This window comes from Phaenicophaeus curvirostris, chromosome 1, assembly GCF_032191515.1.
Source record: "Phaenicophaeus curvirostris isolate KB17595 chromosome 1, BPBGC_Pcur_1.0, whole genome shotgun sequence".
Lineage (NCBI taxonomy): Eukaryota > Metazoa > Chordata > Aves > Cuculiformes > Cuculidae > Phaenicophaeus > Phaenicophaeus curvirostris.
This window is the reverse complement of record NC_091392.1, coordinates 15,897,034-15,909,869: the sequence shown is the minus strand read 5'-3', so window position 1 is coordinate 15,909,869 and position 12,836 is coordinate 15,897,034. Positions and strand designations below refer to the sequence as shown.

The 12,836-nt window shown below is 38.3% G+C and overlaps 1 protein-coding gene across 7 annotated transcripts in view; it reads right to left on the bottom strand.

Moving 5' to 3' along the window:
• KIF21A (kinesin family member 21A) overlaps positions 1-12,836 on the bottom strand; it is an 88,934-nt gene that overhangs the window by 36,411 nt on the left and 39,687 nt on the right. For 4 of the 7 annotated variants that reach the window (XM_069849768.1, XM_069849797.1, XM_069849803.1 and 1 more), the window contains exons 8-14: positions 10,954-11,149; positions 8,981-9,170; positions 8,221-8,284; positions 7,351-7,554; positions 3,870-3,908; positions 1,440-1,524; positions 1,142-1,259 (exon numbers count right to left, since the gene is read on the bottom strand). In XM_069849768.1, coding sequence (XP_069705869.1) covers positions 1,142-1,259; positions 1,440-1,524; positions 3,870-3,908; positions 7,351-7,554; positions 8,221-8,284; positions 8,981-9,170; positions 10,954-11,149 — 896 coding nt within the window. The remainder of the gene's footprint in view (positions 1-1,141; positions 1,260-1,439; positions 1,525-3,869; positions 3,909-7,350; positions 7,555-8,220; positions 8,285-8,980; positions 9,171-10,953; positions 11,150-12,836) is intronic. The other 3 variants (XM_069849809.1, XM_069849782.1, XM_069849790.1) reach the window with 1 other exon arrangement.

The following is a 12,836-nucleotide window of genomic DNA, read 5'->3' as shown; positions in this document are numbered from 1 at the left end:
CGGTTCAGGTTGTTTCCTGACAAGTAAACTGTGCATTGCAGAATTCAATGGAGTACAACACAGCACGCAAAACTACTCTGCAATTCATGACAAAGTCTCCTCCTTAAACACTTGCCATTCTAGAACTGAGAAAAAGGTAGGGAAAAGTATTTCTCATTGGATCAAAGTTGCCCATATGTTGTAATTCCTCACATTTAAATCTCAACGTGCAATCTGTCCTTCCCCACACAAAAGTTGCACAGGCAGCGAGACTTCGGTCACACTTAGGGGCTGGAAAGTAACTGTCATTAATAAACCCAGCAGATCATAAAAAGAAAACTGAACTGCCAGCAGACTCCAAGGGAAGACTTTCCCTTCTCTACCTCCCAGAAAAATACAGCCAAAACTCTGAGAAGAGAGGAGCAACCTCAATAATGGAAGGGGAATGGTGAAGGGAATGAGAATAGAAGGAGAAAATAAGGAAAAAGGACTAACACACATTATAAGGTTAATTTCTTGAGCTCATTAGGTCCTTTTTTGGCTTAAGATTATGTGCTCCAGAATAAAGAAGTCAGTTGAGGATTTCTTTTTTCAGGTTCTGCAACTCCTGCTAATGGTTTGTGCAACCCCTCAACAAAGAGGGAACCAACAGACTTGGTTTGCCCATCTGACCACAGTCACATCAAAGAACTGCTGGTCATGCTGCCTCTAACTCCAGTAGTGCTAATTTGCATGCCACACACAGGCCAGTTGTTGATGCCTCTACATAAACCCATAGCCTCTGAAAATGAGGAAGGCTGATGGACTTCCAACCTTTCGAAATTAAATTCTACCCAATTAGCTGAATGGGGTCTGTCATCTCGGTGATTAGACAGAAAAATAGCCCAGCACTTAAATCTTATACTTTAGATATTCTACCTAAGGAAGAAATGGGTTATCAAATACCCGATGGCTTCTAGTCTATTTTAAAGCCAGTACAGGGACACTTGATCAGATGTCTATTACGTGTTTTAGCACCAGAACTAAAAAAAGTCCCTGAACACAACATGAATCCACAGAGAGCTATGGACAGCGGGTTGACAACATGCTACCTTGCCCACCAAAACTGAAGGAAGAACAGACATTTTTTGTGAAATTCTGCACAATATTGCACTGACATAACCTTTTTCATCAGAGTCAGAATCCGATTCGTCTGAGCTTTCGACAACTTCCATGTCATCGTCATCCTCATCATCCTCATCATCTTCATCCTCATGATCAGTTACTTCCTGAATTTCCTCCTACAAAATGTACAAACGTAGAAAGACACTGAAGCACAACCTCTTTTACATCCCGCAACCACAAGACTATCGCTGTGAAGCCACAGCATTCACCTGACTCATTCCTAATTTCCTTTTTATAACTTTATAAATCTTTAAACAGATAATGAATAAATGAACCAAACACTTCCAAATACTCACTGCTTCCAATTCATTATTCTCTCTCTCTGAAGTGCCTTTTTCATCTCTCTTCTCCTGCTCGTTATCCATGTTATCCTCTTTAACACTAGCAGAAGAGACACAGACAAAATATTCATAAACTGAAATGGCATGTGCTTCCCATCCCCCAAACTGACAAGTAGTAATCCCAGATAAAGATGAAAACCAAAGTGTAGTTAGACAAAGGCACAGGTGTTGGGCGTGGGTAAAACACAACTTCCAGTATCCCGTATATAATAAAATAATGCTTAATCATTCTTAATCTTAGCTTGCAAAATAATATTAATGATCAGCACATTAATTTAGGGCATACTGCACAATCAGGACAATCAGAATGAGCATCTTCGTATACTACAGCAGTTCTCATTTTGCATGGAAGTTGCAATGTACCCAGAATAACTTTTACAAAACAAATAAAGAACATTGTGTGTAGGTACAACATCCACTACAAACAGCGCCTATGGTGCTTACAATTATCTGAAAAAATAAGTATTGGCCTTAAACAATATCCTAACTTATCATACTATAAACTACTCTTTTGATCAGTTATCTACTTTGACATCAAGGGCATGCTCAAAATAGGCATAGACACCACAAGAAAAAGAGTTGAGAAAGACTGAATTTTTGCAATAGGACTGTCTATCTCAAAAAGAAACTTTTCCCAGCTATTAAGATTACATTTAGCATATTTCCATGCTTTTGTTTTTCCAATTATGGTTCAAAACTTATTTAAGAGACAAATATCTCTATATTCTTTCCTCTCTCGGCAACCTGAACTGCAGTGATGGCTTAAGCAAATTACAGCAGGGTTATTTTTAAGTGCCTATTTCAGACATCACATGCAAGCACAAAATTTGAAAAAAAAAATAAAAACAAAATCAGTGGTACTCTGCAAGTTTTCATGGGCCAAATATCAGTCCCTCTAATGCTACACGTCCAAAAACCAAGCCATCCTCAATAGACAGGAAATTGTAGAACAGGGCTAGATGCCATAGGGGCAATAACAAAAGAATGTAGTTAGGATTGCATAATATGGAATCAACCTCACCTAACTTCAGCTGCATAAAAGTTTGACAAGTTATATGCTGTCAGGGTAACCAGAAATGTACATCTTCCTCCACTGACACCAAAAGAGCTCAGACTTGAGGTCTAACTCTTCAACAAATCCAATAGTCAGTGCACTGTCAAGAAGTGTTCTGTAGATTTGAGACACTAATTTGGCAAATGACACCCAAAAGCCACCTTTAAAACTGAGCTCTACTCTGAAGAGCGCCAGCTAAGTGACACAAAGAAACAAAAAATCCTGTGTGCACAGACACACTTCTTTTTAGCCTGTTCAGTGCTAACTGATTCCTTCTGCCACACTCATCACCTATGAAACTGAATCCAGCCACAGCTGACCAGGCACAAGGCAGAAATCTTTTGCTTGGACTATCTGAATGCACACAGCAGCCAGGGAGGCTGGAATTAAAAAGCCTAACCAGATTTGTACAGAAAAGAAACGTCAAAGAGAACACCGAGCCACGCAATCTCATTTACACAGATTCTAATCTTACTCAGCCCACAATGTGTTCTTGTTTATCCTTGTTAATAAGCCTAAATAATAACAAGATCTTAGCCGCAACCTTCATGCAAATGGAGGCAAATCCCCAGTTTCCCTTCTGCTGTACACAGCACAGAGTTCACCACTACAGAGAAATTTGTGTTCTGCCTAAATAAAGGGGAGAGATGGGAGGAAGGAGAGCCAGCAGCTCTCCAGGAACTATTTAATGTGCTACTGATCCATGGATTCAGGGGGGGTTTGGATCAAAGCAGAGAGCTGAAAAATGAAAAAGTGCCATTACTTACGTTTTTAATGACAGTATATTTCTATTTTTAGAGCCTTGAGCTTAACTGCTCTCTTTGACTGACTGGCTACTGCTTTGGCTGAAACTGAACTCAAAGAATGCTCAGGGGTTCAGCCACACACTTTCAAAAAAAACAAAGAATCAGACTTAAATGAGGTGTGAAGGTCTAAGACCTTCTTGATCTTACATGCCAAAATTATTATTGTCATATACTGCCTGCTATACATCAATTCCATTTGAGCTACTGAGCCCTCCTCCTGCCTTTCATTTCATACAGGACATGCAAGAAAAAGCCAAATCTATCTGATTGTATAGTGATTCCCAACGGCACCACCTCCCCACAAATGCTTGCTCAACACTAAGCAATCCCAGAGTCAACCTCAGTTCCACAACAGAGGTTTCTTCCAGTTAAAACATTTGTTGAAAGTCAAAACACAGGAAAGAATTTTGAAAAGCCAAATAAAATACTCCTGAAGCATCTATGAATCTGCCCAACTTCTTTTCATGTATGATAACCAGTTAATTGAAATGACAGGTAATTAAAAAACCTGGGAAATATTCCAACCTTCTTTCTTCTTGACTGCTTTCCTCAAGTTTCTGCAGCCTTCAAAAGCACGAAGTACAGTATTGGAAGGCCAAGCCAATGAGCGACAAACCAGACAGTGAAAAGCAAAAGTGATAAGAAGGTAAAAAAATGATATATGAGCTCGTGGATTTTAAAATGAAATTTTAAAAGATACCATCAAGAGACAACAAGTAGTAAAAAGGCAATACATTTTGCACAGTTGTGAAGTAAATAGAAAACAAAGAAGCAGCATTTGTAGGTTAACTAATCTGTCCCTGTCAACAATTGTAAATTCAAGTTACACTAAGGAAGAAGTTTTAGATACAGTCAATATATTTCACTTTGAGAATTATTTCTAATATAGATTAAAAAAAAATCAGTTCTAGAAGAAGCTTTCTCCTTTTGACATTTAAAATTGGGAGGTGAAACACTGAAAACTGCAAGTACTGCCATTGAACCAAAGTTATATATCCTCAGGAATATACCAGGAAAAAAACAATAGTCTTATACATGCTGATAACATACTGTCATATAAAATGATGAGAAATCTTTAGTGCTTATAATCTAAATCATATATTCTGAGTAAAATTCACTTACAAAATCTTCAAACTGCATTTTATTTTTTTGGTTTGTAGTTTGCTTTTAAATAAAATGCAAAAAATTGCAGTTTATTTTTCTGGGATTCAGAAAGTACATGCCAAAGATCGCTTGTTATGTTTTAATAAATTAACAATAAACATGCATCAGAAGCAATGAGATGGACGAAGTGTTAGTATTTTTACTTGTACTTTTTCTGCTCAAACAAATGTGGGTGTATCTGTAAAGAAATATCTGCATGACTTTTATATAAGTGTAGAAATAGCTTAAATTTCAGAACTTCTGAAATTCCTCATGTTCCAATAATGGGCAATTTTTGAGCAAGAGCTTTTGCTGCCATTTCATCTTACACTGCCTGCCATCTTCTTTCAGTATCAGCTATGAACTAACATGCTGAACCTCATGTAATTTTATCACTAATTCAGTTTAATAAAGGTTAGAAAAGTCAAAAGATAACAGTCAAAAAAGGTTACCAAGTATGTAAGGCTGACTAATGATTGAAAGGTATGTGAACATTTTTGCTCTGGGGCTTCTGGGGAGCATGTCACACCACAGGACGCTCCAATCAAGCATGTCAGCATTTCACTAGCCAAAACATTACTGCAACATAAACTGTTTCCAATAAACCCTGACAGATGCTTATTAAAGGCTACAGATATATAGCAGTACATACCTGCTGCTCATTCAGAATCTGGCTCTTAGATCTTCAGGCTAGCTCACAACAATTTAGGTAAGCTGCAGGTATTTAAAATTATGCACCTTTCATCACACTGACCCACAACCAGGAATCAAACAGATCAAGAAAGATTGCAGATGGGGCAGAACGAGTAACTAAGCTCAGCAATCCCATTTTAACAGGAAAACACTAGTTAGACAACTTTAAACAGAACAGTGACCCTGAAAAGAAATAGTGCAGTAAAAGCAGCTAAATGCCTGTAGAAGACAGAAGTAGAACAAAGGCCCCCTACCAAACCGCAGGGTAAATCGGCCCTTTGCAATGCATTAGCATACCCATTGCTAGTTCCTGAAATTTCAGTAAAATAAAAATTCAGTCATACGACCTGAACACAGACCTTGTGTTTCACTAATTACATAGAAACACTCTGCAGGTAACAAGGTAACAGGCTATATGCATAGTCCTTCGAATTCTAAAATTTCTTGGCATCTAAAGAATTTATCTCCCAACATATGCACTCCAAATTTACAAATAATTAGTACAAAACAGTCTGCAGATGGATTGGCAGATAAATTCCAGCTTTAGAAGCACTCTGAAGAGTACGATCCCATTCTACAGAACACAAGGACTGCTTTAACATGGAGACTGGACTATCAAGAGTTCTCTTTCAACCTAATTTTTTCTATGGTTCTCTAATTCTATAATGCTTGAATAGAAAACTGATCTCAAAAATAGCTTATGGTACGTCGTTTCTAGTCCTGGAACAGACCACTTGGCTATCCCATACACAACATTCCTGTCCTGGTGTAAGCAAGCGTGACAAGACACAGAAGCTTCTTTCAGAGAAAACAAACAAACAAAAAAATTAACAACAAAATTAACAATGATGTGTTTTACTTACTGTTATACATGGGGTAAAACTTCCAAATGTTTTTTTTTTAAAAGGATCATCTCCTACAATAGGAGATATTACCCAAAATACCTAGCAACATTTACCTGTTTTCTGGCCACAATCCTGTCCGCTACCTGATACTCAAGACTCCACCCTAACAATTAGGGCTCTATCTAAACATGTTTTTAAACACATGCTTGGTTTTAAAATGTGTTGAAACATACAAACTCAAATCTCTCTGTTCTGGTACGTACAGTTAAAGAACATATTGAAGCATTTAGCCGAAGAGAGGCAAGAACATTCTGCTGGTTTTATGTAATACTTCCATCATTCCCTCAAGTTCCTACAAACATCAGACAAATCTATCAAAATCCCCATGAAAGTGTAAGAGTCTCCTGAAAAACGATATGGAAAGGGATAATCTGGTTGCTATTAAAGTGAGTGTTCTCTACAAGTATCAGAAATATATCAGTATGCAGTGAATGGATTTATTAATACAGGACCTCAAATCACAGATATCACTAACTCAAATCTATTTTATACACCTATATTTAAGGCTTGGACAATTTCAGTTCTACTCTTGACTCATAGAGGTCTGAAGGGCCATTAATAGAAAGAGTAATAGTTTATAAGCGTGGAAAATTTCAAGGAAAAGAAAAATATTTCTGATGGAATTAGAGTCTCTCGGTACACTGACAGAGCCTTGCTGTAACAACTAATGTCTGAACAGGCATTTATATCAATGTCTATGAGCATTTTAGTAGATGAGAAGTTGGACAGCAAAAACCAGCAAAGCATGAAGTTGCGGAGAACTAGAAAACCTCAAATTAAAAACATTCATATAAACAGAAGATAAAGCAAAGAAAGCCATTCAAAGAGCTACCAGAAAATACCCAGCTATTCAGCATATCTTTTCTTCAGAAAGCTGTTCGAGTTCCAACAAAGTAGGAAAACAGTTGTTTGTCTGTTTTTCAAAAATCTGTTGAATTTCAGATGCATTTTAAAAGTCTTTTTTTTTTTTTTAATCAAAATTTATGGAGAGTACCTGGGCTTTTACCATTGTGCATAATTATAGAGAAAAATCCATTACAACAGAGACATTCATTCTACAAATACTACACACTTCACTGGAAGAAAAGATGAAAAAGAAAAAATTGTCTACGGCTTCAACAAGTAAAAGGGTTTAAGGGAGTAGCAGTTTAGGATCCAAACCCACACAACAACAAGAAATTAATTTCAAAGTCTCTGTGGTTAAAAAAAAATACACCTCTTTACCAATAAAGAGAAAACAAACAGCTTTATAATTCATACTCCACCTCTTTTTCTTCTTCCTTTCTTTTTTTTTCAGCTTTTCTAGATCTTTCTTGGCTATATCTAGAATTTCCATTGTCTCTTTCTCTGAAGAAAGCATAGAAGCAGAAAATGCCGATGGCCCACCAAAGTATGTGGATCTTGTTGAAGCTCTTGACAAGCTGCGTCGAAGATTTTCATTCACTGCTTCACTTTCTAATAATTTTGCTCTTAAAAAAAAAATTTGCAGACCATGAATCACAGGTATCGCTAATGCACGGGATGTAAACTCTTCAGCATCGGTAATTGCATTCCATTACCACCAGTTTTAAAAGAAACTATATCACAAAACAAGGTAAAGTCTCACAAAATGTAAACGTAGTAGATCTACTGATGAGAGCATTTTACACAACACTTAGGTATGTTGCACATATATCATATAAGCGAGTCATAATACATATAAATATGAAGGTCTGTATAAATACACATACATATATAAATCTGCATACACTGTGTGTATATACACATTACACAAACTACAGTATTGTGCATTACTAATTTGTAACAAGTCATTTCTCATTACTATCACTTAAATGTGAGGTTATGAAGCTATAAAACAATCAAGTTTTGCTGTCCTTTGTTCAATGGTATCGAGTCATTATTGTTATTAAGCAATATCTTACTTTCTTTTTTATTGTCAGCTTCATCTATAATATTCTAATTTTCTGTGTCCAGAAAACACTAGATGGTCTTAGAGGCTGAAGGATCACTGCCATAAAGTGATTCCCACACAGGAAAGCAGCTGGGATGCTAGCATCTACTAGCTAACATCTACTTGCTAACAGTTTTAGTATTTTTTAAAATAAAAATTGTTCAAATGCATATTATGCAAATACCTGAGATCTTCAATTTCCTTGATATAATTATGAATCATGTTGCTAATTTCTTCATTTCCTTCTCCTTTGAAAGACAGAGAGAGGGGGGCAGGGGGAGAGCGAAAGATTCAGACAAAGCAATAACAGTATAAATATCTGACTACTACTACTAGGCATAAGGTACAAGCAAAGAGAAACAGCCATAAGGGCTACACATTTAGATCTTATCTAAACTGTTAAATATATTTCTTCCTTAAGCTGCATTAAGTTTTTGGTTCCTCTCTGTCATATGATCAGGATTATTACAAGTAACTTTTTCATTTGTTTTTCACATTAGCACCTTTTAATAGTCTGTATACCATAAATCAAAAGTAGCCAGAGAAACAGTGCACAAAACAAACAAGGCAGTCATTGTAAGTCAATGGTTGATCATCCTATGAGGTGAAAAGGAGGCCAACATGCACCCATCTGTGTCCAGGTCCTCAGACAAAGCAAAACATTAGGCCCACATATAGCTAAGCATACAAGTAATTCCTATCCAAAGGTATTATTTCACATTTCATGTCACCTGTAGTCCTAAATTAACGGTCGAATCAGGGTACCAAACTATTTCTAGTCCACAGTAACAGAAGAAAGAATCAGATGGGGGCCTATCCTTGCCAAAGCAGGTTATGTATTGCTGTTGCTAAGGCATCACTTCATTTCAAAGGACCCGTAAAGGAAGAACAAACAATTGATTATTAAGCAGTTTACACACACACATAACACAGCCACAGTATACCTGCTCTGGCTAGCACCTGGTTGGCCTGGTCACTCATAAGCTGCGTTATTCTGGCTCTCAGTGCATCAATAGTCTCTTGCATTGCTTTAATTCTAACACGCAAGTTGTTGTTTTCTGTTTGCAGCATCGCATTTTCATGAAACATGTCATTGATGCTTTCAACGCCTTCTTCATCTATGATCCTTTTACCCTTAAGAAAGTAAATGTGTTTTATTACTAGTAAAGGCTGACCCATACATGAAAAGAATTTAACTTGGCAAAGGCTATATACAGATTCCAAACAGATACTCCAAACAAAAGATAATCCATTCTCTCAGGAAATTTAAAACAATGGATAATTGGATAGTTGTCACAACACTGATGTCTGGCCCACACCTTAGCATTTAGGTCCATCTTAGTCTGAAACACGAGTTCTTGCAGAGGTTACAAAATAGGAAGATAATTCTTTATCAAATCAGAACACTATCTGAGGGATAATAAAGGAGGATGACTCTGGCAGACGCATTTATTGCTGAAATCACTATATGTTGACTTAATTGAGAGCTTCTGAGTCTGCTCAAAACCAACAGAAGCATACAAGAGATGGGAAAGCAGATGAATACCTATGGAGAACCACAAGGGCATTGCCAGGGCATGCAGAAATACAGTTAGAAAAGCAAAAGTTTAGCTCAAATTGAAGTTGCTATGTCAAAAACTACAAGAAAGGGTTCTTCAGGTATGCAAACAACAAGAAGAAACAGAAGGAAAATATTGGTCCATATTAAACAGGAAAGGTGAATTAGTCACCAACAATGCTAAAAAGGCAGGGGTTCTCAACAATTTCTTCAGCTCTGTCTTTATCAGCACTGTTGGGCTCCAGGCTTTGGGAACAAAAACCCAGGTTTATGCAAACACAGAGCCAACCATCAGTGAAGGAAGCATTGGTATGTGAACTATTACAGGAGCTTGACTCTTACAGATTGATGGCAACATCGACCCAAGGGTGTTGTGACACTGGCTGACACTGTTGCAAGGCTGCTTTCTATAATCTTTGAGAATTCATGGAGATTCAAGGACATCCCAGAAGACTGGGATAAGACTAATGTCACTCCTATCTACAAGAAGGGCTTAAAGGAGGATGCAAGAAATTATAGGCCCATGGGTCTTACTTCAGTCCCTGGGAAAATTACGGAACAAATCCTCCTGGAGGCTACCACAAGTCAAATGAAGCACATGACTTGGAAAAGACAGCACACGTTCACTGAGGGCAAATCATGCCTGACAAACCTGATTGCTTTCTATGACAAAGTTACCCGCCCAATTGATGCGGGGCAAAGGGTGGACATTTGTCTAGATTTCTCAAAGGCTTTTGAGACAGTTTCCCACAGCTTCCTCCTAGAGAAAGTGATGTGTTACAGTCTAGACTAGTGGTCTGTGTGGTGCCATCTTGTCTAGTCCATGCTTTTGCCAAGAAAGATGGGATCAGATGATCCTTGAGGTCCCTTCCAACCTGGTATTCTATGATTCTATGATTTCAGGAAGAAAAAGGCACAGTGTAGGATGAGCATTCAGCTTACATAATTTAAAACATATTTTACAAACCAAATTATTTTAGCTGTCTGGTAATTTTTTAAAAGCAATACGCTGTAACTGTTCCTATTCATTCATACGCCAATCTAAATTGCGGTCATTTTTGCTTTGGAAGTGACTATTTCTCATTGCTGAGCATGACAACGTCAGTTTTTGCCTTTCAAAAAGCAAACAGCATGCAGCATCTGTTGATGTCATTGGCATTCATTAATGTATCTTTTCTCTAGGGATGCAATCCAAGTTTTCTTAAAACACTTTGCAATCACTGGAATTAGAAATGTTGTTTAAGTTAGGGTTGATACTCAAACGTTCTTAGTATATGAAGTGGAAACAGCACACAGAAAAACAAGCTGCAGAGCTGTAAGCATTTTAAAGCAGAAGTTGTTCTAAGAGGATAAACTTACTGTTTTGTATTCCATGAGTTCCATCTGCAGCCGTGTAATCTCACTGCGCAAAGCATTTATTTGTTGACTAGCCCTATCCTGGTTAACCATCACTTTGTTCTTGATGTTTCGCGCCCGATTGGCATACTTTAACGTGTTCAAGGTTTCCATGAAGTCTCTATCTGAAGGGCTCACACATGCTATCATGAGAGTTTGACTGCAAGTTACAAACACAGGTCAGCATTACACGTCAAAACCAAAAAGAACAGAGAGAAGCAAACAGGTCTTCAGGCAGAAACTGAAACAAGAATAATGACTTCATAACATTTGTGCAAATATTCCTCTATATAACTCACAGTAGAAGACTGTCAACCACAAAGTTCAGCACCGTTATATCTTGTATCACCCTAGCACAGCATAGGAGGTGCAAGATCATTAATTGTTCTACATGTAAATTTATAAAAGTAATTAATTGGTGTTCCTAGAAATGTTTTTCAAATTACTTTCAGTTTGCCTAATCATACACAGACCAAGATTTAAGTCCTTAAGATCAACCTAAAGTCCTAGACAGTGATTTAGATCACACAAGTAGTCAGGACTGCCCACTCTCATTAATTCCTAAGGTTCCTATGCACTTAATCTGAAAATTGCCTGAATGATCATCTTCACTGTCCATGTATGCACAAAACTGCCTAAGGTACCTATTGTCCACTTCTGGTTCTGCAGAGATCCAGACTGTCTGGCTTCTCCACTGCAAATTATCTCCTGTTCTCCAAAAGCCAGTACCTGCCCTTAGTACACCCAGCTATAACTATTTATTCCATGTTTGATATCACCACTGCTCAGAAAATTTCCACAAAAAGCAGACAGGACCTGAGCATTAGGCCCAAGAGGGCTATGGAACAACCATCTTTTTATGGGTTTCTACAACACCCTTCAGCCATTCCATCATGGGATATGCAGGGTGAGAACATACTCCACGCTCCAAATGAAAGATTGTACAGACAGACCAGCAAGAACCAGTGTGACAAAAGCAGAAACAGGCAAGAAATTCTTCATTCCAACCAAGTGATTTCACGACGCAACAGGCAGATGAAGGAATTGGAGTCCCTTCCCTCACTCCCTAGAGCACACTCTCACACCAGATGGGAGCAGCCTAGAGGGGTCAGAACCAAAGTTCCAGCTGTAGATCATACTCTAAAGGTGCCTGCATGGCCTAAATTCTCAACAGCTAGGGGAAAACACCTACATTTGATGACCTAGAGCACCTCTGGTGTGATAGAGCACCTCTTGTAGCGATAGAATGAGGGAAAATGGCTTCAAATAGGAAGGGGGAAGATTTAGATTAGACATTAGGAGGAAACTCTTCACAATGAGAGTGGTGAGGCATTGGCACAGGTTACCCAGGGAAGCTGCGGATGCCCCATCCCTAGAGGTGTTCAAAGCCAGGTTGGATAGGGCCTTGAGCAGTCTGATCTATTGGGAGGTGTCCCTGCCCGTGGCAGGGGTTTGGAACTGGATGATCTTTAAGGTCCCTTCCAATCCAAACTATTCTATGATTCTATGACCAAGTCCCCCCCACTAGGCTTTGGAGGAATTTGTTTCTCTGTTGTATGTGAAAGCTTAGGTGGTTGCATTAGGAAGAGTGCACGGTCTCCAGGGCAACGGAGCAGACCAGATTCTTATCTTCACCTTCCACGATCTCAGGCTGAGACAAACAAATTAATCTCTGCAACCCTTTGTGAGGCAAACAGTTACCTTTATCATATGCACTGGGAAATTAAACTGGAAAAAGTAACTAGCCTGAGGACACAGGACGTTCCAGTTTCAGCAATTCTTCCTCAGACCTCCTGCATACCTTCATGTCAGTTCCCCAACTGCTTAGTCCTCAAGGCAATAACATG